Raw genomic sequence first — 25,407 nt, 5'->3', positions numbered from 1 at the left:
ACCCTGGATCTTTGCTGGAGCAGACGGGCGTGTCTGGCTCAGCAAGACAGGGTGCTGGTGCCCCTAGCTGGCAGGGAAAGAAGCGGGCAGAAGTAGTCTTGGCACATTGGGTGGCAGCTCCCAAGAGGGTTTCTGTGATCCAACCCGTCACACACATTGTCCCATGTTTTCAGTAGCAGTCATGCAAATGATCCTATGTGTGATATAAACTCATGCATTTTTGCTATGAATAGAACTGTGTGTGGCAGCTTTATCCTGGATTTTTCAGATAATTGTCCTTTATTCCCTTTAAATAGAAATGGTTGCCTGAGTTTGGGGGGTGAATAGGTGTGTGTTAAGGGGAGGCTGTTTAAGAACATAAGAAAACCCAAGTTTTTGGCCAACATTTTTGCAAAAGCCATGTGAATAATTCTTTATCTTGTAATTAATGAGAAGTTCCCCTTCGTGCTATAAACATTCTACTGCAGTGTTTCCAACCCCAAAACTGTAGCCTGGTGATAACTGCAGAGAAAGTGACTAATAATAAAAATGGCACTGGCTTGTTTGGTGCCACTGTCCAGGTTGAGAAGAGCAACAGCATCATTGGTAGAAAGCGAACTTGATTTCTGCTTTCTTGATCTGCATGTTGTACAGCAGGTGAAAATATTGCTTGCTCAGGCCCCAGTCTGGTACAGCATGTAACAGCAGAGAAGGGGTGATGGTGGGGGACAGGATTTGAATCCAGAACTTGAACCTGCTGCTCCCTGAGCTCACAGGAGGTGGATGTATCCTAGAAGTGCATGATATTCACAGCTTTCCTGGAGGAGGGGATGACTCTTGCTGCCAAGGCTGCTGGAGGAAGAGAGCACTGGAGCCAAGGCTCTTCTGATGTTGGAAGTGTGCTCTGTCTGACAACAGCGATCCTTGGGGGATGTGGGGAAGGAGCAAGGATTTAATGAAGGCAGGAGATAAAAGCCTTCACCTCTCCCACACTGCAGAAGCCACGGATCTGTGCAGTATGTTTGGCAGATGTGGCATAGCCCACTGTGAGGGTGAGGAGGCCAGCACTGGAAGATGGGGAGCTGAAACGGTGCTCCAGTCACAGATAGCAGGGAATTCCCAGCTGTGCTGGTGGAGTCTCCCATGCTGAGCTCATACCTTTGTCCCCAGGAGGTATGGCAGTGCCTTTACTGACAGGAGTCTCAGGGCTTGTCTTTAGTGAAGATACTACTCCTGTCGGCGTAGTTAGCTACAGCCTCGTGGGAGGTGGATTATGGCAATGGGAGAAGCTCTCCTGTCAGCATTGCGCTGTCTATACTGGGAGTTAGGTTGGTATAACTACGTCGCTCGGGGTGTGGATTCTTCACACCCATGAGCAATGTGGCAACACCAATATAAGTCTGTAGTGTAGACCTGGCCTCCGAAGGAATTTCTGGTGTATGTTTGGTGGCAGTCAAAGTGGGAAGGAAGCTGCTACTCTCCTCCCAAAAAGCCAGGCTGCGAGGGTCTCGGGGAGCTGGAACGGAAGCAGTGTGCTCTGGATTACCAACGCCAAGCTAAACTCTTTTTCATCTTCTGTGTTTCAGAGACTTCAACGTCCTGAGTAAGGAAAACATTTATGAGAACAACGCTTTGGTAAGTGGGATTTGCAGTTCTGCTTTCTGCTGTTAATCATGGTGTGCTGTGCCCGGGGCAGCCCCAGTTCCCCTGTGGGGTGGTGTGCTCTGCATGGTGCACTACTCACCATGCCTGGAGCGGATCACAGTTAACCAGTGGTAACTCAGTGAATGGAGCATGTTTATACGACACGCTCAGACCCGCTGGCGTATTCTACGTGCATCTGTTCTGGTGCCTCTAGCAATTGTTTTCCATCTTCCCCTGCTATTGTAAAGCACTGAAAGGCCGTTCAGCTTTCTTAACTGGCTGTGCACTGTCACCTCTGTTTAGACAGGGGTCCCCAGACAGGGGCTTTGTCATCTTCTGTGTCTTGTGCAGCACAGAGCAGTCTGCCAACTTGCAATGAAAAGTGGGGCAGCTTGCGCAATGGAACAGCCTATGGATTGCTCCATCCTCACTGGCTTCTCAGTGAAGGGGATTTCTTTTATGGAGCAAGCAGAGATGAAAGGCACTTTGGAAAGGCCGTGTGGTGTTCAGCTCTCCGCATTTGAAGTGCTCGTAGATACTGTTGCAAGGAGTAGAGGAGGCTAGAGAGAGAGCAAGAGAGAGAGGCCTGGCCGGTGGTGGAATGGCAGCATGTGTTGCTGCTCCCTGAGTCAGCACGTTTTAAGGATGTGCTCTGTGCCTGGGGCATGTAGGACTTCTCTCTTGTAACCCAGCCAGTGCTCAGGCTTCAAGCAGAGACTAGCCATGCTACTGTGGGGCCTTTGAAGGAGGCGGTGCAGGAGGTGCTCTGCCATGGGGAGTGGGTTGGGGTATGGGGGCAGAGAACTACGGGGATGACTGAGCTCCCCTCTGCCACAGGCTCTTCAATAAAGGTTCCTGGCCTGTTCCTGGCCTCTCTGGGAGCTCCCCCCACAGCCGTCTCGGACAGGCTTTGCGGGTGGTGTGCTCTGTGTAACGAAGGAGCGAGCCCACGTTTCCCCATTGCCCCTGGTGTGTCTATGGGGCGGGTGTGGCTATGGACTCCCTTGCTGGGGGTCAGAAAGTCCCCCTTGCCCTCTGCCTGCCCGAGCGGGGAGACCACAGAGCCTGGGGGGGTCGAAGGAGGAGATGCATTAATGTACTGGCCGTGTGCTGCTTTCAAGAGATCAGAGGGGGACTGGTAGGTAGCTTGAGGCAAGAGAGGGTAAGGGGGGTCCCCCCCGCTCCTCCCCCTGCAGAGTTAAGTGTTGAAGGAAGATGAGGCAGTTCTAGAGCCTTTGTCCCAGGTGGATTTGCTGCTCCAGCTTGGGAACAGGTCAGGCTGGGGCTGCGGTTTCTCTCCTTCCTCCAGGCAGGGCTAGAGCTCGGCTCACCCACACCCACTCCCTGCGCTAGCGCCACAAGCCAAGCGTGGGATGAGCCCTTGAAGAAAGGAATTTTTTCCTGCCTTCCTCCACAAAAGATGGGCTGCGGATACAGCTGCTGTTCACTTCAGGGCTGGCACGGGCCCATGCTCGCTCCACTGCTGCTTGGAGTGAGTCCAAACAGCTACCTCCTTTTCAGGCGACGCCTGGCCCTGCAGCCAGGACAGCAGAGGTGGTGGTCAGTGGCCCCCCGTAGTGGACAGCTGATCCTACTCCCCTGGGAATTGTCCCCTGATGTTCTTGGGCAGGGGACAAGAGGTGTGTGTGTGTGTGTGTGTGTGTGTGTGTGAGAGACACTCAGGATCATGAGGGGGCGTGGGGCGAAGGTTACCATGGGGCGGAGGAATTAGTAAGGGTGTTTAAGTTATGATTTACCAGCAGCATTGTGCCTGTGGTGGGGAGACCTCTCCTTAAAGCTCTGGGCTCACGTGAGGTTGGAAGTCATGTCCGAGTCTTTCAATTCCACCATCTCAGCCCTTCGCGCCCTGGATCTCCCTCCATCAAACCATCACTCTCTGTCTCCACTCCTGTACGTTCGGCTGTGTCCCGCCGGGTAGGGCAGGTAATGCTCTTGTTTCTGTGAGGGTGCTGTGCAGTACCTTAGCAGGGTTTCCTGGGAACCCGCCGCTGACTTATAGCGGTGCCAGGCTGGCGAAGTCGCTCCTCCCCATTTCGTATTCGCCTCAAGCTGCGTTTACAGATGGGACTGGGGCTGAGCAAGGATGCCCTCAAGTTCTGGAGGGCTGTTAGCTTCCTGTGCATGGCTGATGGCTTCCCTTCCGCAGAGCAACGGGGCTGTTTTCTGTCTGTCTTTCTGTGAAATGATCTGCTCAGGCTGCCTCAGCTGGTTTTATTAAAGAAAATGTCTGTATGCTCACTGGGTCCATATTGTCTCTTCTCTCCCATGTCTGTCTCCTGCTCTGTGTCTTTCTCCATGTCTTGGTCTCTGCCGTCTTCATGTCCTTTGTTTTTCAGTCTCTCCTCCCTCCTTCCCCTGCTGCTATAAGATACCCTGACCCTGTGCTAATAGGACACTGAGCGGGTGGGCAGCCCATGCCCCTCTCCACCACCAGACTGGCTCTCTTTGAGCTTGTGACTGTCTTGGGACACGTGTGGGACTAACTTCTCCCACAGCTGTTTCCTCTGCTATTGTTCAGATCTTGCTGCTGCCTCGCTGCTCACAGACTTCATTACAAAACTGGAAAAATCTGTTCCAGGCTGGAACTCTCCATACAAGGCCTTGAGGCAAGGAAGAATGTGGCTTTCACTAGATGCCAAAAATTATCTGTTGGGCTGTTTTTTTTACTAGAAGTGAAATATATAAATAAGGGGAAGATGTTTGTTCATTTTCCTTCACTACTGCTGGGAGGCAGTGCGGCCTAGTGGAGAGAGAGCGTGCACTAGACTGGGACTCAGGAGACCTATTCCAGGCTCTGCCACTGGCCTGGTGGGTGACCTTGGGCAAGTCACTTCACCTCTCTGGGCCTCAGTTTCCCCATCTCTAAAATGATACTTCTCTCCTAAGTAAAGCACTTTGAGATCTACTGGTGAAAAGTGCTATATAAATATTATTATTATTAAACCCTCTTTTCCCAGGCAGTTAGTTGGAATAGTGGCAACTCACCTTGGGTTGTGATCTTGTTCCATCTCAGTATTAGGAAGGGAGCAGGCCAAGGAACCAAACAGCCCCCCCGTGCTGCAGGCAGTGACAACACAGCAGAAGACCCTTCTTACCTCGTAGGCCCCATCTCCAGGAAGTACAGCTGTCTGTGTGTCTCTCTTTGTAACACTCTGAGCTGATCTAGTTCCAACAAACACTGGTGTGTCCCCACAGCATCTTTTTGTTTCCCGGCATGAGCGTGCACCAGCAGCGTTGATGCACCTATCGCACGGCCTGTCTGTATCAGTGTGTCCTGGGACAAGCGAGGCAGTTACCCCAAACAGCCCCAGGAGCGGGACAGTGTGTCTAGAGGACCTGCGCACACAGGTGTGGGGGGGGGGATACCCTCAGGCATGTCCTGCTGCACCAAGACCTGGAGTAATAGGACTGGCCAGACCAGTGACACAGACAGGGCTAGTGGAGTCCAGGCCAAGCAGCGTATTAACTGTATTACTGCCTGGTTACAGGAAGACGACCATGTACCAGGCTGGGCTGCTAGCCAGGGTGACGCTGCCACAGCTACTTGGCTGTAAGCATGTCTTATGTCCACCCAGTTAGAGTTTTGGAAAGACCCAATGAAAAAAGGGCAATTGGCTCATTAAAAAGTAATTTCTCTCTCCTAAACGGGGACAGTTGGCTTGTAGGTCAGATCCATTACAGTGTTGTGCCAGACAGGAAGGGCTCTTGTAGCGTTACACTCTGTGTTTAAGGCTTTCATCCTTTGTTTCTGTGGTAGCCCTGTGTCTGGCGCTTTGAAGTGCTGCTGTCTCATTGGGGTGTTGGCATTGTGAAGGGGATGTTCCAACAGAGAGGGTACAGGGGCTCTCTCTGTAAGCCAGGAAGAAGGAGGGATGGAGAAGGTCCTTGGCAAAAGCTCTGTGGGGGAGCCGAGACAGACCAAGTAGCTGCAGGGATATCGCTCTTTTCCTTGGGCCAATTAAGTCTCTTGTTCAGCGTTGGAAGAAGGTCGCTCGGTATTTCTGTACCTTGCTTCTGTCCCCCTAGCACCAGTACACAGGGCAGCACTGGAGAGCAATTTTTGCCCCGAGTACCTGGTATGGTAGGCAGCCCCGAAGTAGTTAATCCGAATTAGAAATGCGTGATTTGAGCAGAGGCTTGGGAGCCAGGAAATCTTTGATTATAATTTTTGCCTCTGATCCCTCTGTGGCCTTGGCCAAGTGGTTTCATTTTTACTGCCGTAGCTGTTGGTCAGATAGGGAACGATGTTCACCTCAGGGGGGGATTGTGAAGCTTAATGTTTGTAAAGGTTTTGGAGCAAGAAGCGGTGTATAAACACCACGGGCTTGTTGATGTGGCGAGTTAGTGCGTGGCAAGCCAGGGGGTGAATTGACAACACGCCGGCTCGCACTAACTTGCAATGTAGACAAGACCCAAGTATCACTACCTACCAAAACCCCACTAACGGGAGCATTAAGAGTGGGACTGAAACCTGCAAGCCAGGCCTGTAGGTCTGGACCATAATATCTGGCTCAGCGGGGCCGCAACCCCTTTATCTGTAGAGAGCGAAACAATCCCAAGGGAGAGCCGGGGAAAGCCGGCTGAGTTCCAATGGAATGAGCTGGGACCAGCCTGTCTGGCTGGATTTTGGGCTGTCAGCCTGAATTTCCCAATCTCGTGGCTGGAAGTCGTGACTGTCAGCGTTCCCGTAACAGCTGTATGATGTAGGAGCTGAACCAGTCCAGCTGTTCCCCCGGGAAGCAGGGGCCTGTATGCTGCGTTGCTTCCTTACCTTAAGTCTTTCTCCTAGTGGATGGCGACGGCTTCGGTCACTGGGCTTGCACAGACCCTTTCCCTTCTGTTCCCGCTGCAGGCATTTCGAGTGGCTGAAGAACAGCTAGGCATTCCTGCCTTGCTGGATGCTGAGGATATGGTGGCGCTGAGGGTGCCAGACAGGCTGAGCATCCTCACCTACGTCTCCCAGTATTATAACTATTTCCATGGACGATCACCAAGTAAGTAGCCCATCCCCTGGCGTGCCAGGTACCCTGCTCAGGATGGAATTCCACCTGGTCCTCCCACCCAGGCCCGCCAGGCTGCAGTGGGGAAGCCGTCAACCTTTAAGCAAATCAGATACTTGTTACAATCTCCTGTGTGCATGCACCCCACCGTCCCCAGGCACGCAGGAAACGGGCTTATATTAAACTTGGAGACTGAAATTTAGTGTTGACACTCCTAGGCAGAAAGCTCCTCTGGGAGCTGAGTGTATAGGCTATACCCATGTAAGCACAGTTATACCGGCATAAGTGCATCTACACTTAGGGTGTTTGCCAATTTAGCTATGTCAGTAAAAAAATCACACTCCTAGCTGATATAGTTCCACAGTAAAACTTTTAAGCGTAGATTCGGCCCAAGGGCGTCAGAGAATATTATACTCACATAACTGAGTGTATATGAAATATAATCCATCAGGATTTGCATGCACTTTATGATAGATCTGGTTTGTATCTGGCTTTAAATTATTACAAATGAAAGAACACAACAAGCCAAACTCATGGGTTCTCCAAAGGACGTTTTGGAGAGGTGACATTTGGGTCTTGAATGCTGAGGCAGGTGGAGCTCCGGCTGGAGAATGTGGAGCCGGATTATAAAACCAGGCGACATTTTTTTGTTTTCCAAATAGCTGAAAGTTCTCTCGGCCCTTTTCCTCTCACCCTCCACTTCGTTCTTTGTCTCGGGTTTTTAAATCCGTGTCAAAAAGTGAACAACAACCAGACTCCGGTGGGCTTTGTGCCAGATTGGGGTCTCTCCTCCCAGCCCCAGAGGAACTCGCCTACCACATCAGTAAACACACCACATTTTTGTACCCTCCAGCGTCCTACAAAATGTTTCAGTTGCGCTGAGAACACTGGGGTAAGTGTGTGTGTCCAAACCCACAGGCCTGCGAGGAATGTGCCCTCTGACACGCAGCAGACTCTGAAGTCCAGCGGCAGTGACCTCTTGACTTCTACGTCTTGTTTATTGCATATTCCTCACTGACGCCAGTCGTTCTTTGCAGTCCCGAGACCAGGGAATGGCTGCTAAGGGCTGAGGTTGCCCATTGACATTAGAGCAGGACTGAAGTTCCCTTTGCTTGCACTGGGTTCTGGGAGTGGGAAGTTTGAATCTAGACTTTCGCGGTGGCCGTGCTGGTCCCTGCGGTGAAATAGCACTTGGTGTTTGTTTGGATAGCTTGCGGGAGCCTCCTCTGCAGGAGGCCGCTTTCATGCTGCTCCATGAATCGCTCTCCCTCTCTCTTGCCCCGTTCTCTCTGGTGGCATATTTATAGCTCACTCAGTAATCATTTTTGCAGATGGCTATTCCTTCCCGTGGCTGTTAAAACCAAAATTGCAGCTAGACTAATTCTTTGCTGAGTTCTACATGAAGAACTATATGGTTCGAAAAGGGGTGGGGGTGTGGAGGGAAAGGAACACACTCGCAGGATGGACCAAATGGCTGAGCAGCCCTACCACTTGGAGTCAGGCTCTGTCATACCCATGCTGGAAAGCTAACTTAGGGAGATTCTTTCCCTGCCCTTCCCGGGGGCTGTCATGCAGTTGTTCCCTGTTCCTCATTGGAGTTCTGGGGGCGTTTGGCTGGTCTCTTTTCCCCTCCTTGCTTATTGCAACCTTAGGGAGTCCTTCCCACCCCCAAACAAGGACGAGAGGAAATTGCGCTCATATCTGTCAAAGGCATCCCAAGTCTTTGAGTATTAAATCCTGTTTGTGTCTGCTTAGGGGCTCCCAGGGTGCGTCCCAGTTCTGTTCACACTCTCATGGAAAAGCCTGTTGACTTTACAAGGAAAGCTGGGCTAATGGTTAGGGGCCTACCCTAGGATTTGAGACCCCGGTTCAAGTCTCTGCTCTGTCACAGGCTTCCTGTGTGACCACGGGCAGGTTACTCAGTCTCTTTGGGCCTCAGTTCCCCATCTGTACAATGGGGATAACAGCACTGCTCTATCTCACAGGGGAAATGCATTAAAGATCGTGAGGCACCCAGATATTTTGGTAACAGGAGTTCTATAAGTACTCAAGATAGATATGCTGAAGGCCACTAACTTCCCCAGCCTGGGGGAGAGGTGGGGTTTTTTTTTTTCATTCCCTCCATCAAATTTCCCAAGAGAAATGGCCCTTTAAGAAAGTCCCAGCCTCTTCCAAGAAGGAGAGGATCAGCAGCTACCACTGCCGGACGCACCTCCTTCTCCTCTGTTTACTCACTTGTTGCATCTTGCCCCGAATTCGGGTGCAAGCTTGTGGAGAAGCCCAGGTTTCCCTGTGTGTTTGTATAGTACCTAGTATGGCCTGTTGTGGACCTTCAGACATTACTGTAATACCGATCACTTCCAGGCCTGTGTTTTTGGCTTATGCTCCCTTGTCCTTTCTGCCAGTTCTGTCCTTTATGCTCTCTGGAATCAAGCGTCCCACTTCGGAATCGAGCGAGGAGCCACCTGGGAAAAAGGCCATTTCGGAACCCATCAAGCCGACCCCTGTAAGTTCACCAGCACGTCCACCAACTGCAGCCAAGATAAACCCAGCACGTCCAGGGCAGGATCTGCCAAAGGAAAATCCTCCAGTGACATCGGTAAGGAAACAGGATTCTCTTACTCTGAACCAGCTGGTAGGCGTTGGAGACACTCATGACAGTCTGGGAGGCCTCGGCCAGCTGGGGATTGAATCCTGACCCACTGTTTATGATCCACCAACTCTCCCATTATGAAATTAAACCCAGAGGCCCTACTTACCGCTGATGTGCTCCCCAAGCTGGTGAGAGGGCGTCTGCATGATTACCAACAAGCTCATGTTCAATCAGATGGCAACTGGACTTGGGCCTCTCCTTGCTTGTCTAGGGGCTATGCCACCCAACTGATAGAGCCAGGCTCTGTACCCTGAGTTAAATGCTCTCTGTACTGATGACTCTCTCCCCATTCGGGATCAATGCCAGACTTATTTGACCTGGATTAGCCCAGGGAGCTGTGTGTGCTGCCTGTTGGCAAGAAGGGGGAGTATAAAATTTCTTAACACTGATGTGTTTCTGCCCTTAGGGTAATGCTATATGTCCTAATACATGAATTTGTGCCGAGAGTCCGTGGTAGTGACAAATGCTACAGTCTATACAAGAGCAAACTTGGTGGGGGTCCTAGAGGCTTGCCAAAATGATGCCAAGCAGTAGAACATGATGGTACAGACTCCAATCATGCTAACACTGCATGCAGCATTGCAACAGGCGTGCTAGAGAGACAGCGATTTATTACACTGAAGAGAGAGAGAATCCGCCTCCTCTTCTCTTTTAACAGAAGAAGCAAAACATGCAATAACCAAGTTCCCCAGGGTGCACCCAGTCCTTGGTGTTGCTGGTGAGATAGTCAGCGAGGATTCTGATTAGGCCTGGTTGTGGTGGTGGGTTTGTTAAATGGTGCTAGCACCTCCTAGGAATGTAACTGAGACCACTTACATCGTTCATGTTTGCCACCAAACAGTGTTCGGATGGCAGTGGCTTCTGGCTGCTGTCAATCTGGGCTGGATTTGTTCCAGGGACCTTGTGCTAAAAGGCTCCTTGTCCCATTGCGAGCCGTCCAGTGCCCCCTGTAGATAATTCTTTTCCAATGTGGTTGCTGCTGTTGAATGTTCCGGTTTAGACAAGACTGCGTGGTATGTTTTTGGCTTCATACTGGGCTGATGGCTGTCGCTGCTGCTGTTGTTTTGTCTCCCCCCCAGAAAAGGGTCCTGACAGACAGTGGTAATCTTCGTAGCAGCAGCTGTGCCATCTGTGGGAGTCATGTGCACCTGGTTCAGCGACAGTTGGTCGATGGGAAGCTCTACCATAGGAACTGCTTCAGGTAGAGTTCCAGGGGAGGGGAGGCAGGGGTGCGTGCCCAGTAGAGGGTCAGCCTGGCTTCTTTCTGGACAGACGAGCCTCGAACAGCTGCTGTGTAGTTCTTCCCTTTGCCCAGCTGCCTGTTAACCTCGGTGACTTGCTGTGTTTCACCTACAGTGAACTTCTGGAGACTAGGATGTCTGCTGCTTGGACAATAAACAGGCTCTTCAGAGCCGGCTTGGTGGGGTATGCCTGACTTGCAGCATCAGGGATCGTACACTGCTCCTTGTTCAGGTGTTACTGGCAGCCTCCTCTTGGGGCCTAGGTTATGACACTGACGTGGTAAAACCATCCATGCCTAGGGGAAGCCCTTTGCACTGGCTCACTGTCATCAGCACCTCTCAGACAGGCAGAGATCTGAGTGGGTCACTCTTATTGGTGTTTATGGGTGTGTATTTCAGCGTGGCACCCGGGGGCAGCATGGCACGCACACTGCTCCCTTCGGCAGCAGTCTGGTTTTTACGTGGCACTCCTTGCACTGATGGCCCTTCCCAGGACTGTGTGTCCACGTCTCCCCTGTGTTGGCTGTAATGTTGTCCCTGCAGTTGGCTGCTGAGTTCATCTCGTGGCACCCAACTCTCTGGAGAACGTTTCCTAATAGTTTGGGTTTTTTTGCGACTGTCCATAGGTGCAAACAGTGTTCCAACACTCTACTGTCTGGGGCTTACAAACCTGGAACCGAACCTGGTACTTACATCTGTACCAGCCACCAACAGCCAACCAGTCTCTGGAATTCTGGACCACGTAGTGTAGAGAACAAACCTACCAGTGCCTCCACGACCTCAGGAGATCCCCAGAAGGTGTTGGTGAAATCAAGTCAGTTAAACAAAGGCACCAATTCCACCTCCAATCCCCCCAGTTCCACCATGCCATCTGGGTCACCTGCTGGCAGCAATTTCAGCTCTGGTCCCAAAAGCCCAAATACTCCATGGTCGTCGTCAGCTGGGAATAAATCAGATTGCCGTGAAGGTACTACTTCACCTTCTTGGACAGCATCGGGAGCAAAAACGCAGCAAGCCCGAAAGAAGTTCTTTGAGTCCAGTGCGGGTACTTCAGAGTCTTTGACTGACAAATCACCAGCTACTAAAGATCAAGTCCTTCCTTCTCTTCCCTCTCAGGCAGCTAGTAATACCACCTCTGGCATACGCTTTTATGGGGCAAACTCAGGCAACACTGAGAAAGATAAAGCACGTCAACATCTCACGCAGGCTCTTCCTAGACCAAATGCCACTACAAACAGACCAGGAGGGGTCAGTTCCAGTAGCTCCCCGCTGCCCAGCAGGTAAGAACCTCTGTCTTTCAAGCATCTATTCTTGTGAAGGAGGGGAGGCTGGGAGAAGCAATGGGAGTAGCTAGAGCAGGTCTCTTTCCATTGACTGTGCGAGGCACATAGGAGACAGTCTGTTGTTGGGACCTTCAGAGGATCTTTGGAATGGAGGCCACTAAAGATGACTTTCTCTGTAAAGGCTCATGAGACTCTTCCTGTTTGCTTTGGCAGCTTTTCTCCCACCGTCTCCCCCAGGGAGAGTCCTGATTACAAAATACAGGCCAACAAACCAGGCCATGTGAAAAAGACAGAGCATGCTGCATGGAGACCGGTATCTTCACCCAAAAGTCCAGAAAAAAAGTTAGGAGTTTGGGCTGCCACTCAGAATGGAGAGAAGGACCCGGTCACCCTCAGATCTGCCGACACAGGACGTAAGCCTGACTGGAAGGACACCACAGGTGAGAGTGACTTGTTACGTGGTTCTGGGGGCTAGGTTAAGGTGTTACACATGGTGTGAATTTCACCTCATACCAGAAATGTGGCTCCAGGGCTCTGCTCTCTGAGATCTAGACAATAAATGGACCACCAAGCCTGGCGCTTTCATCTGTACCAGTCACCAACGCACACTCAACTGTCTGAGCTCTGGGACAGCTAGCACAACATGGATCCATCTGCCCCGGGAGAACAGTAGCTGTGATGTCCCTCCAAGGCAGGCCTGTGGAGAAGCCTCTCTCATTGAGGAGTTGAGTCTTGGGGTTTGAAGTGTCCCAGCTGTCCTTCTACACAGGCGTGTGATTTTTGTCAGCTCTCACAAGTTAGTTGGGCACAGGAAACCTCCCAGGAACCCCTGTGATGATTTTGGGATCTAGAAGGTGGCACTCGGTCTTCTGAGTCAGTATTGAACCAGCAACTCAGCATGGTGTCTTAAGCCCAGTTCTGCTGCAGGTGTCGTCCTCTGGATGAAATATAAAATTGATATCCTGACCCCTTATGATTGTATGTCTCTCTTTGGAAGAGTTACCTGTATTTAGACCCTCATCCTGAGTAATTATATGCCACCTACATATAGTTTCCCCTGAAGTTTCAAGTGGGATACCATATTTTTCACATCCTGCTTTAAGTGGTTGGTGTTGCATTACTGTAGATTGTTGAACTGCTGCTCAGTTAATCTCCTGTATGGCTGCATTTCTGCATGGATGAAGAGGTTTCTGTAAAGGTTTTGAAGTGCTTTGGGATCCTTTGGGATCAAAGGTGCTATATGCTGTACAGGTTATTTCTCACCTGTCGGGCCTGGGCAGCTGGTGTAAAACGGAGTAGGAACAAGAGCACCAAGTTAATCTCCAACTATGTGGTCTTGTCCTGGGCTCACCTCATCACAGCAGCCAGCTCAGGGTTATAAGATCCACAAGGAGCTTGGAATTCCGTTATTCTCAGTCTGCAAAGGGAGGGATCTGGATTGTAGCAGATCAGCTGGTTGGGTCAACTGTATGTTTCTTTACTTGCTGTTTCTCTTCCCATAGGAGGAGTGAACACCACTGAAGATAAGTCTGAGAACCCAGCAGGCTGGCGATCCAAACTGAAGCCAGTGGCCAACAAGTGAGTGTCCCAGAGCCATCAGTTTTCAGTGGTGAGCGTATGAGGGTGTGTGAACGTCTTAACTCCGCTGAACTCTGACGTTAAACTCTTGTGTATTTAAATCCTTACTGGGACAGAGTGAGGGAATCAGTGGGACGAGCTGCTTGGCTTTTGTTTCTACGGGCACGGCTGAGGGGAAGGAGATCTCATTCCAACTCACTGCACCTGGAATGGGTGAATCTTTCATCTTACTGCTCTGAGGGATCCGAGCCCTGATTCTGTTGGAAGGTGACAGACAATGCAGTGAGGAGCTTTGCTGAGGACCGAATCTCAGCAGATATACGACTTTCTAAGTTGTATCTTTCTCCCTTGCAGAGACTCAAACCAGGGTGGTCCTAAGAAATCGATGGACAGCTCCAAGGTGACGAGCAATATAGCCCTGAGCCCAGCATGGGGGGAGGAGAAGTCGGCTTCATCCATTGCCACGCCAGCAAATAAGGATCCTGGTAAGATGGGTTATTAACCTAGTACGGAGGGAACTTTGCCCACCATTTCTCCAGCCATCCAGGGCAGTGGCACGATGGGTTGGAGACGCAGCCAGAGCGTGGGATACCAGAAATACGAGTGAAGAATTCAGTCCTGGGTTTTCCCTCTTCCACCGCAGGCTGGGTGGGTCCCAATCTTCACTTGGCAGGACCAGCCTCAACTGAGGAAGAGGAGCCAGTCTTCATGTAATCTCTCTTGCTCCTAGCTGGGTGGGAGGCAAGATTTTGGCTACTATCTAGTTGTATAATTGTATGCGTGGGATGATGCGGCCACTTGGCCACTGTCGTCCTCCCTTCATGGTCCCATGGTTTCTCTGGTGCGTCTTTGCTGTGGGTGGTGGGATTTAATCTGTTTTCGTGGGGGTTATGCCCTTTACTTTGGAATCATGTTCATGTTGGCCCTAGCGGCCGGGATTGTAATGCCCTGACTATCTGCGGCCATGGCGCTAGTGAGAGACGATAGTGCGTGGAGCTGGGGCATGGCAGGATTTTACAGTGAACCCTCTCGTGCTCTGAAGAAGACTCTCTGGGACACTGCTGGGATGTACCCTTCATTCCTCAAGAGACAGGATCCACCCCTTTCTTTTCCCCGGCTGCACTGTTACTTGTTCCTCCCCTTCCCCATCCTGCTGTCCCTGGGATTGAAAAAATGGAGGGATGCATGGAACGCATGAGACCAGGAGCCATGGACTCCTTAGAAATGCGTGTGCTGCTAAAAAACCACCCGTGGAGAGAAGACAGCTACCAAAAACACCCGCCCGTCTGTAGGTGAATTGAATGGCAGGCACTGTTCTGTGGCGGGTGGGTGAGACTAGCACTCAGAGCTATCGTCACAGTCAGCACAATGGAGTAGGAAAGGGTGCCCCGTTCTGCTGGAACCTCACGCCGTACACTGATAGCTCGCTAGCCATGTCTCCCCCTGCATGTTCCAGGAACGGACGTTAGTCATCCGAATTGGTGTGTGATTGATTAGTTGCCATCTCCGTCCCCACCCTTTGCACATGCCAAGGGATCTGGCTTCTTAGTTGGGGGGCGGGTGTTCAGATGTTGTTGACACCTGTGTCATGTTGTGTTGAAGTGTGCGCTGGGGTGGGGTAGAAGAAGGAACGCTTGCTGCCAGTGACCCTGTGGGTTTGTCTTGATTGCAATTGAAGACGTGATTGTACCCGCACTAGCTTTCGTTTAGCTAGCACGGCTTCAATGCAGCAGCGCAAACAAGGTGGTACAGGCTTCAGCGCAGGCTGTACAAGTCCGTCCAGAGCTTTTTTGTAAAATAAATACATAAAGTGCAAATCACTGTAAGTAGTTGGCAGGGCCTGGGGCCTAGGAAATGTCAGATTCTGAATTTTTGGAACATGGGTCTAACTCCCAGACTGGGTTCTTTCCCTGGCCTTGCCAGGATCAGAATTCAGTACTGGGGTTGAAGTGAATGAAGGCTGAGGTTTCCAGTGGGTTTTTATGGCTCAATGTTTTGGGGGATGGGAACTGGTGGTGAGATTAGGAGTTGGGGTTTAAATATAATCTCTCACTGTTTTTCAAGCAAGAACCCTACAGTACCAGGTTCAAATACCCGAGTGGGTGTGGCATTTCTGACCTTGCAGTGAGCTCCATTTGTCTGGTGATTTTGTCGACGTGCCCGTCAGTGCAGCATCTGAGTCTGGGACATTATTATATCAACCATTATTCCGAAGCAAACACTGGGTGTGCATCGCATAGGAGCCCAGCGCTGACACTGCCTTGTGGGGATCCAGCTACTGGGGAGAAAAGTTCAATTGCAGAACCGTATGCATCATGGAAACTAGATGGAGGGTCATTCAGGGGTCTGTAGCTCTTCAGATTGTGAGGAGTGCATCCGGTATTGCTGTTGATCTGGGATGGCATTAGAGCTAAGAGCAGAGGAGGGGGTTACCGGTAGGGTTTAGTTGGAGGTTAGAGGTGGGGATTGACGGTGACTGGCTGGGTGAGGGTTGAAGCCTGGTGCATTTCACACCCAGAACTAGGTCTGTGCTTTTTATTGTAGCTCCATCTGCTGCGCTGCCTCAAAAGAAGAAACTGATCCCTGACAAGGATCTTTGCAGTGACTGGCTGAAATGGGGAGAGCCCCTTGTCCCTGCCAAGGAGAAGGAGTCAGGCCAGTCAAAGCGGGTGTCTTCTCCAGGTAAGAGCCCTTCTCAGGAAAGCCATTTTCTCTTCTAACCATGCTCTGGGCAGCCTGTCGGTAGCGCTTGCAGGTGAGATACTGATTCCCTGCTGTATCCAGAGATCTCTGCTGTCAAGCCTGCCTCCCTAGCCTTGTCTTCACTAGGAAAAAAACTGTGTCTCTAACGTGTTAGGGAACACAAGCCAGCTAATGTGTTCAAATCCTTTAGCATGTGGTAGCTGGTTGAGGGAAACCCTGGCTCAAGGGTTGACCTCGCTAGCTATCATGCATTAAAACTACAACTGCCCTGTCTTCATTAGGATTTTAACATACGTTCGCTAGCACCTGTTTAACATACTGTTCTTGTTCAGTGTAGACAGGCTCACCTGGTTCAGCTTTCATGTCCAGACACACCTTGTAGGCCACTACTCCCACTTTCCAAACCCATTCCTCCCACTTACCTACATGGTGCATTTCCGACGCAGAGGTTAAAGCCAGAAAGGACGATCAGATCATCTAGTCTGACCTCCTGCGCATCTCAGGCCGCTAAAGCCCTCCCATTGAGCCCAGTAACCTGAACTGGCCATGCTTCTTCTCCTGACCTTACAGAGACTCCGATGATGAATTGCTGCCTTTCAATAGCTTACTGACCTGTCTCAGAGGTGGCCTGGCATAGGCCAATCTACAGGCCTCTGCTCCGGCCAGTTTCTGTATTGTCCTTTCAAAAAGGCAGATGGCATTTTCCTGTTCCTCCACCTGCCACACTCCTTTTCCATTGTTCTGAGCTATGAATTAGGGAAGAGGTTTAAACCTCCTTTCTAGAGGCTAGATTAAGAGTCCCTTTAGAGCTTCCAAATTGCTCAGTGCAGAGAGAGCTGACTGGTCTCAGATGCTAACTTTATTACCCCTTCATTAACCTTGTCTGTCTATCCCAGTATTCTGTGGTTGATACTAGATAATACTAGCTCCTTCGTTGTAGGTAATGTTTTCTCTAATGATTAGAACACAGGGCTACGAGTCAGAATTCCTGGGTTCTGTTTCCAGCGTTGCTACTAACTCTCTGTGGGCAGTCATTTAACTTTCCTCTGCCTCAGTCTCCCTGTCTGTAACACGGACATAAACCTTGCATCACAGTCAGATTGTGACCCTGAATGAATGTGCTTTGGGATTCTGGGTTGCAAGTTTTGCCTCAAGCGTATACAGTACTATTAGCTAGCTGAGCTAACCAGATGCTGTGTCTTCCTGCGACCTGCTGCAATGCACTGGCTCCTCTGGCTCCAAGTACCTTGTGCCGCCTGTAGGCAGAGGTGATTTTTGTGGGGCTCTCCACCCTAATGGGAGGCATTGCAGAGGCTGCACAAAGGGGGCTGCTTGGGAGATGGTTTTCTCGCTAAGCTAGGGTCACCTCATTTGTGGAGCACCACTGTGAGGCTGCCCAGGGCAGGACATTCCCCACAGGAGGAACCCTCATTAAGGTTTGAGGGCCAGCAGTGCATGGGGCCAGGCCAGCCAGGCCCAGAAGGGAAGACTGCCTGATGCGAGGCCGTGTCCGAATGCTGCTCCAGGGTGAGCAGTGGTGCAGAGACAGCAGAGGGTCAGTTATCGTCTCCTTCCACCCTGACTCCGGAGAAGCAGTAGAACCAGGAAACGCACGATGCTGAGGGTCGGGCTGGGCTGAGAGCTGCCCTCGAGCATCTCCCTAGCTTGTGGTCTCGGGCCTGTGTGTTTGAGGCTCCAGTAATGGGCTCTGTGGCTGCTCTTGCGGGCTCCCCTCGGCTATTTAATTGTGTCTCTTCCGTCAGTCTCCTTGTGCATTCGCCAATCTCGCACTCCTCCCCCGCTCGTGGGCATGATGGTTTTATAGGTCACTCTGTCTTTCCATCCGCTTCTGCATGCGCTGTCTGGTTAGGTATTTAGATGTCCCCCAGCACCATGGCGTGTGCGGGCGGAGACGGCAACTAATCAATCACAAACAAGTTAGGATGACTAATGCCCTTTCCTGGAACATGCAGGGGGAGACATGGCTAGCGAGCTATCAGCGTAGGGCGTGAGCTCCCAGCAGTACGGGGCATCCTTTCCTACTCCATTGTGCTGACTGTGACGATAGCTCGGAGAGCCAGTCTCACCCACCAGCCACGGAACGGTCCCTGCCATTCAATTCCCTGCAGACGGGCGGGTGTTTTGGTAGCTGTCTTCTCTCCACGGGTGTTTTTTTTTTTTAGCAGCACACGCATTTCTAAGGAGCAGGGGGTTGGACTAGGTGACCTCCTGAGGTCCCTTCCAACCCTGATATTCTATGATATTCTGTGCCTCCTGGTCTCATGTGTTCCATGCAAACCCCCTCCCCTCCATCCCCATTGGGGAGGAGTGTCAGAGCCAGGTCTATAGACTTGGGCTTGTGCTACGAATAGCTGTGTAGATGTTCAGGCTCTGAAGCCCAGGGAGGGGAGTGGTTGGGGGGGCGGAGGGAGGGAGAGGGCCCGAGTCTGTAGATCCAGGCTTTGAGACTTGCTGCTGCGGGTGTCTTGCTGTGTAAACACACCCAGATGACTTGTCCGAGGTCATGCAATGAATGGAACCCAGGTCTCCTGACGACCAGGTTACTGCCCTAACCACGGAGCCATCTGTCCCGTCCTGGTCTCTGCCGCACCCTCCTTGTGCGTGCACTGGTCTGAGCTTGGCTTTCTTTGTTAAATGCCAGTAAGATGGTTACAGTGGCACTTGCGTGGCAGAGATCCCCCGTGGCAAGAGTCCAATATTTCTGACCAGCCCTTTATTAATTCTTTGTCACTATAAATATTCTGGGGGCTCCAAGGCTGAGGGAAAATTTGGTTTGGTTTTGCTTAGAACTGAACTTGGCACTCATTCCAGGACAGCGCTTTTCTAAAGTCCCGGGCCAGGGTTGTCCTGGGCCCCTTCAGAACCACGTCAGGTTTAGCTCCGGATGACTGGGTGTCTACTGGCTACCGAGGGAGCGTGCTGAGAGCAGGGGGCTGGTGGATTCCCGTGTAGAGAAACGGATGACCCCAGTAGGGGATGGACAATAGCAAGAAGCGGCTTGTTGCACTGTCCTGGCTGAAGTGTGTGTGTCGTCACTGCCCTCTGTTGGATGGAATCGGTAGCAGAGTTAATATCTTTTATTGAACAGACACAAGTGAGTCCAATAAAAGGTATTATCTCGATCACCGTGTCTACAGAGATGATATCATGTGTGTGGTTTTTTTTTAAATTTCTAGTTAAACCGCCAACTCCAAAAATCTTCCAGAGCCTTGTGAGCGATGAAGTGGCATCCCTGACCAAGGTACGGTTTGAGTGGCAAAACAAGGTTATCACAATGATCCTTTCCCAGAGACCGCCCTTATGGTTCTTGTCAGTCTGGGGCACCCTCCTCCTCACTGCTGATCTTATGGCTGAGATCTTCTCGCACGGGCTGGGTTACAGATGAGCGGGAGGGGTTGCACCACGACTGGTAGATGCTGCCGCTGGTGATGGCTGTGCCATGCCGATCTATGTGACTTCCTAGCGGGGCCCATTGTGTTGCGAATTACCAGCTCCACATCTTCTCTAACGTTGGTGCCTCCAGGGGGAGATGGTCCATTCCAGCCCGTCTCCTTTTGTTGTTTCCCAGCTCCACCCAGGTTAATGAGTGGCATGCGGGAAGCAGGTAGTATTCATTTCTAGCCTCCTGTGACTTTGTCCCTCAGCTCCAAGAAGATTACATCCCTGAGGAAGAAATCCAGGAGAAGGTGCGAGAGATTGAAAAGCAGCTGGATGAGCTGGAGCTCAAGGGAGTTGATATGGAGAAACATCTGCGTGATTGTGAGGAAGGTAAGGGAGGCCACAGGGACCACCTCAACTAGAGTTGGGAGGAATGAGTCTAGAATCCCATGGTCAGTGTCCCGTCCACAGACGCATTTGGGCTGGTGGCTTGGATCCTAGGAGCTCACACAGTGTTTAGGACCCTTGAGATGGCTTAGATGTGAGGCCAGATAAAATCCTGGGCTGAAGAACTTCCCAGATGGCTCTATCCATTTCCTGACACACTGTTCCAGGAACTCGCTGCTCTATTGCCAAGTGATCAAGGGTCAGCGAAGTTCAGGAACTGAAAGGCTGCTCCTGACCTGTTTTAGTGAATCCAGACTGGACTGCCATGGACTTTGCCCAGGACCGTCCCTGTTGTCCGAATACTTGATAAGCTTGTTCAGGTTGGCACAGAGGAGCAAATTGCATGGGCAGCCTATGAGGAGAGTCCTTGGCCAGTTTACCTGCATCTGCCCGTGATGCTCAATGTCCATAGCCTGAGTAGCAGGAGCAATCTGTGATGGGAACAATACATAGCCAACTATCTGAGGCTACTTTTGACGAGTGTAGGAGCTGTCCTGTGTGGACAGTCACTGCCGGCTCTTGTAGTCAGTGCATTGTGAGTGGACGTATTGTTCGTCTTGTCTGCAGATGATTCAGAGGATGCTCTCATGGTGGATTGGTTCAAACTGATCCACGAGAAACAGCTGCTGTTGAGACTGGAGTCAGAGCTGATGTACAAGTGAGTACAACCAGAAAGCCGGGCAGTCTGCCCTGCCCGTAGACAGTGAGCTGACCCTTGCCGGGGGCTGGAGAATGGGAATCAGATTTACTGGGCAAGGGGGAGGGGCGAGGAAAGCTTGAAGGAATCTCTGGTATATCTGCTAGCTGATGGGGCATCGCTACAGCAGAAGCAATCAGTACCGTGGCTTGCTCACAGGTGGGGAAGGTAGATGGCTCCCTCTAGCCCCATGTCTGGGTGACGTGGGGCAGCCCAGGAGCCCCCTCGCCCTGGCTGGTTCCTTTCCTGAGTCCTGCCGGGTAGCTTGGAGAGCAGCCTCCCACTCCCAGCTCCAAAGCTACGTGAGTGTCCTGCTTCGGGGTGAGGCAGGAGAATCACCTATTGCCTCTCTGGGGTCTCTCAGATCGAAACAGCAGAAGCTGGAGGAGAAGCAGTGGAATATCGAGAGCGAGCTGCGGCGCCTAATGAGCAAACCAGGTAAGCAAGGTTGCCATCCCCCACGTGAGCAGCCCTGTCTCTGCATCTTGCTGGGATTCCATTCTGCAGAAGGCTGTCATGTCCCCCATCCTCCCTCCACCTAACCCAGCCCGAGGGGGAGAGCAGTGCCTCTGGGGGAAGGGACCAAGGGGGTTGTGAGGAACCTATTGCTTTTGTAGGTAGGCCTGTGTCTTGCTTGTAGCACAGAGGCAGGGTGTCTGGCACGACAGCCATGCGAGTAACGTAGCGCTCGCTGCATGGGCAGAGCCAGAGTAGCGTTGCTGTGACCGATTCCCCTTGTGTTGCACAGAGGAGCAGAAGACCTACATGGAGAAGAAGCGGGAGAAGGAGCTGCTGGACTCGTACGTGAACACCGTCAATGACCGAAATGATATCGTGGAATGCTTGGACGAGGACAGACTCAGGTACGGGACCCCGGGGCGGTGCGGGGAGGGGAAGGCGAGACAGAGGCTGCTTGTATCCCACTGCTCCTCGTTCCCTGGCAAATAGGATCGGAAGGTTAGAAAGTGTCAGGTTTGAGGGTGCGTGGTTCCCCTCCGCCATGTCCCTTTCTGGTGTGGCGCAGGAGGGGGAAGGCATGGGGCAGTGAACAGAATGGATGCCGGAAGCTGTTGATAGCGAGGGATGGGAGCAGTAGAGCCGGGGAAGGATTAGGCGGGGAAGGGATAAGGAGCTGAGCTGTTGGGAAGCCTGTCTGGGGCATGAGCCTGGGAATCCTCCATTTACTACAGCGAGCAAAGAGCATGGCCCACGCTATAAAGTTTAGCTTGAGAGCTGGGGAGGGACACGGCGGGGTGGGTTTGAGGTTTTGATTTGTGCCCATCTCTACGGAGAGAAGCCCCCACGTCTCACTTGGCAACGCTCCCCAGGAGCCCTCGGTGGAGCCAGACCCTGTCACTCTCACTCAGGTGTCTCGCGTTGATCTGGGGGGTTAAGGGGGTTCAAACACCCTGGCTTCGGCCCCCAACCGTCAGCGGCTGGGGGCAGAGGGGGCTTTCTCTGGAACTCTAGAGCGACAGGTTAAAATGCTGTTGCCGGATGTTTTTGCTCTGGCAAGTCCAGAGTGGTTTTGGGCAGCGCTGCGGTGGAGTTGGAAGGAAACCGAGTGTTCTGGGGGAGGAAGAGCATCTCCCTGGAGCTTTCTGAGCTCCCCTCTAGTGGGTGCCTGATGGAGGCCGGGTTGTGGGCAGACGCTGGAGCTGACAGGAGCCCTGCTCTGCGCAGAGGAGCTGCTTTGTGTAGACCCTACCACCTCCCCACTCCCCTGTGGCTGGTGGTTGGCTATGAAGCATTGGCATGCTGCATGGCCCTCTGCCTGGAGCGCACCCCTCTCCTGCACAGGGGAAGGGCTGAGAGGTTAATCTGGTGCTTGTCTGGCTGGCTTTAATATTTCTGTGTACGCTTCTCTGTGGCTACATCTCCTACTGCCCAAGTGCTGGGCTCCACATGCAGACTGGAGGCCCTGTCTGCTCTCCGCCCTTCCCTGGCTTGGCCAAGGGGCCCTCCGGTGTGTGTTACCAGCTTCCTCTGCCACCCAGAGCTCACGGACACGCTGGGACCTGGGCAGTTACAGAACTGCCCGTTTCTGTCTGCTCACTGCTGCCTACAAGGGTGTGGCCCCCCGTCAGGCTGGGTGGCAGTGCGGAGCATACCCTTGGGGGCATGCGAGGGCACTCATCTGGGGGGGTCACCCCTGGCCTACAGTGGCAGGGCAGAGCAGCGGAGCAGCCCTCGGTGGCTTGCTGTGGAGTTTTCCCTGTCCTGCTGGGAGCGCAGGGTGCTGGCTCACTGCGTTCCTGGTGCCCGTCTCTAACACAGTCCTCTTCCTTCCCAGGGAGCTAGAGGAGGATCAGATGCTGGCAGACATGCTCCGGAAGCTGGGTAAGGGCTCTCTCTCTTGTAACCGACCAGCTCTCTGCTGCGGTAAGGACCGGGAACTCATGCTCTGTGCTCTCTCTTCTCCCACAGATGCGTCTCCTGAGAGCCAGGAGCCCAACAAGAGGAAAAGCAAGTTCCGCTGGTCCAAAATATGGAAGCAGAAAAGCAAGAAGAAAGCGCAGCAGTGAAGTTCCCTGCACAGCAGCGTGGAGGGCCATGGAATCCAGGAGACTCCCCCGCGCTGCGTCTCTGGAGTCAGACGGTGCTCCTCTGCCCTGAGAAAGGGGGACTCAGGGCATGAGGACTGCTGGGGCAGTGGGATTCCCCTCTCCTCCCAGAAGGAGCGCGACGTGTTACTCACCCAGCTGAGTGAGAGCTGCCGCCTCTGCCAGGAGACTGCGCTGTGCCTTGCACTACGCCAGCACTGGCCTGGCTGTCACTCCGCTGAGCAGAGCTGATTTGCTCCCTGGCTGCTAGCTCTCTGGTCACACCAGTTCTGATGCCCCCTGATCACACCCTGCCACCGGACGGGCTGCACCCCTGCCCAGGATGGGTACACGAAGGGGGAGCTGTTCCTCAGCCTCCTTTCCCGCACACGTTTGCTCCACGAACATTGGGAAGCTCGACGAGTGTGTCTACATTGCAATAAAACACCTGCCGTTGGCTCGAGTCAGCTGACGCGGGCTCATGGGCTATGTTCAGGCTCGGGCTGGAGCCGAGGCTCTGAGACCCCGTGACGGGGGAGGGTCCAAGAGCCCAGGCTCCAGCCTGAGCCTAAACGTCAACACTGCAATTTTATAGCCCCCACAATCCCGAGTTAGCTGCCACGGGCCAGCTGGGGATGTCCTATTGCAGGGCAGACCTGCCCTGCAGAGCCAGGAGTCGCCGTGGGCCACCAGGGACAGAGGACCTCTCAGCATCGGGAGCTGCAGGCCCCAGCGTGAACAGACTAGGAAGGGAGGGTGGGCACAGAGCTGGGGACCTGGCTCGCGTGGGGAGATGGTTAGGGATGGGAAGGACCTCGCTGGGCTTTGAGGAGAGAGGCTGCTGCAGGGACATTCAGCAGCACTTCCGCTTTCCAAACTGCAGGGTGCTTGTCTGTCTGGGCCAGGCATCTCCATGACATGACACTCCCTGCCCCTCTCTGCAGGACTGCACTTGCTCTCCTGGAGACGGGGCTGGAAAGTGGAGCTCTCGCTGCCTGTGGCCCGTCACTCTGAAGGTGGCAGCAGAACCTCTTACAATGAGCTGGTAACTCGGGAGCCCAAGTGGACGATGGGGGTGAACCGCCAACCCTTCCCCCAACCACATTCTCTTAGTGGGGTAAACAGTCGTCTGCTGAGGCTCCTTTAATGGTGAGCCAGCTGCCCCCGGGGTCCGAATCTGATGCATTCAGCCTGGCATGGGGAAGTTCTTTGCTGGGCTGAAGGAGTCGCAAGTCGAGGTCTCTCTCCTCACCCCTCCTCCCTGCACATACAGAAAAGGACTGTAGCGATGTGTCTGATCTGACGTGCATACACATGGCCTACAGCTCTGTCACTCGGCGCTGGGCACCGCAGATGAAGACTGGGAGGAGGGGTTCCAAATCTTTCTTTGATCCCCTTTCAAGCTGTGGAATCTCCCTGCATTTATTCCCTTACTCCGACACAGTGGATCTCCTTAGGATCTTGCTGGATGCTCTGCTCCTGCATGAGAGAGACTTTCTCATTGGAAGGTGGTCACCGCCTCACTCTCAGGATGGAAGTCTGCAGCCTGATACCTGTGCCTAGAAGTATGTTGGTGTAATGTTCTCCTTCTCCGCCAGGTGGCAGTATGGTCCTCTGCCCAAGTTGCTTTGCCCAGGGCAGCGAACAGCTGATTTGCTCAGGAAGTACTAATGCTTTTTCTGTACAGTATGTACAGTGTGTGCTGGGTCTGTATAGTCAGCGTCGGCATTTGGGGATTCACTTTATATTTGCATACATTTCTATTCAATAAATAATAAAATTGTAGAGGAAAACCTGGAGCCCTGTGATGTGAATGTGGTGGAGCTGCTGGACATGGGACTGCATCCTTATCAGCAAGGACTGGACAGCCTGTGACGATTGAACCTGCCCCTCCTGCCAGGATGGGGGTACGGTGTGCTGGCGGGGGATTGAGAAGGGAACGCTAGCCCTTGCCTCTGTCTGTTATGTGCAGAGAGGGTTCCCTCCCCCTAGCACCTTTCACAGGCACCAGGGTAACTTTAAACAGGAGGCAGGGGGTGGAGAAGAAGAGCTTTTTTGATGTGTGGGCTGCATTGTCTGAAGCGATTGTCTGAAATTCACACTGATCTTAGAAACAAGTGAGTGCGAAGGCATTGCCTGAGACACTTGCTCTTCAGGAATCAGCCAGTCCACTTAGCGAATCTGTACATCGCCCAACACAGCCTTTGTAACTCACTCCT

General features: G+C 52.5%; 1 protein-coding gene across 1 annotated transcript in view; it reads left to right on the top strand.

Moving 5' to 3' along the window:
- MICALL2 (MICAL like 2) overlaps positions 1–24,981 on the top strand; it is a 43,561-nt gene extending 18,580 nt beyond the window's left edge. The window contains exons 3-20 of the mRNA XM_044980467.1: positions 1,566–1,614; positions 6,497–6,640; positions 7,876–7,882; positions 9,065–9,243; positions 10,377–10,498; positions 10,654–10,722; positions 11,165–11,818; positions 12,035–12,261; positions 13,324–13,399; positions 13,754–13,884; positions 15,944–16,081; positions 19,300–19,364; positions 19,768–19,891; positions 20,516–20,606; positions 21,010–21,083; positions 21,394–21,508; positions 22,939–22,985; positions 23,073–24,981. Of these exons, the coding sequence (XP_044836402.1) occupies positions 1,566–1,614; positions 6,497–6,640; positions 7,876–7,882; positions 9,065–9,243; positions 10,377–10,498; positions 10,654–10,722; positions 11,165–11,818; positions 12,035–12,261; positions 13,324–13,399; positions 13,754–13,884; positions 15,944–16,081; positions 19,300–19,364; positions 19,768–19,891; positions 20,516–20,606; positions 21,010–21,083; positions 21,394–21,508; positions 22,939–22,985; positions 23,073–23,170 (2,410 nt within the window). The 3' untranslated portion in view covers positions 23,171–24,981. The remainder of the gene's footprint in view (positions 1–1,565; positions 1,615–6,496; positions 6,641–7,875; positions 7,883–9,064; positions 9,244–10,376; positions 10,499–10,653; positions 10,723–11,164; positions 11,819–12,034; positions 12,262–13,323; positions 13,400–13,753; positions 13,885–15,943; positions 16,082–19,299; positions 19,365–19,767; positions 19,892–20,515; positions 20,607–21,009; positions 21,084–21,393; positions 21,509–22,938; positions 22,986–23,072) is intronic.
- The last annotated feature ends 426 nt before the right edge of the window (positions 24,982–25,407 follow it).

Source organism: Mauremys mutica, chromosome 11 (assembly GCF_020497125.1).
Source record: "Mauremys mutica isolate MM-2020 ecotype Southern chromosome 11, ASM2049712v1, whole genome shotgun sequence".
Classification (NCBI taxonomy): Eukaryota; Metazoa; Chordata; order Testudines; family Geoemydidae; genus Mauremys; species Mauremys mutica.
The sequence above is the reverse complement of the archived record's forward strand: the minus strand, read 5'-3'. Positions and strand labels throughout refer to the sequence as shown.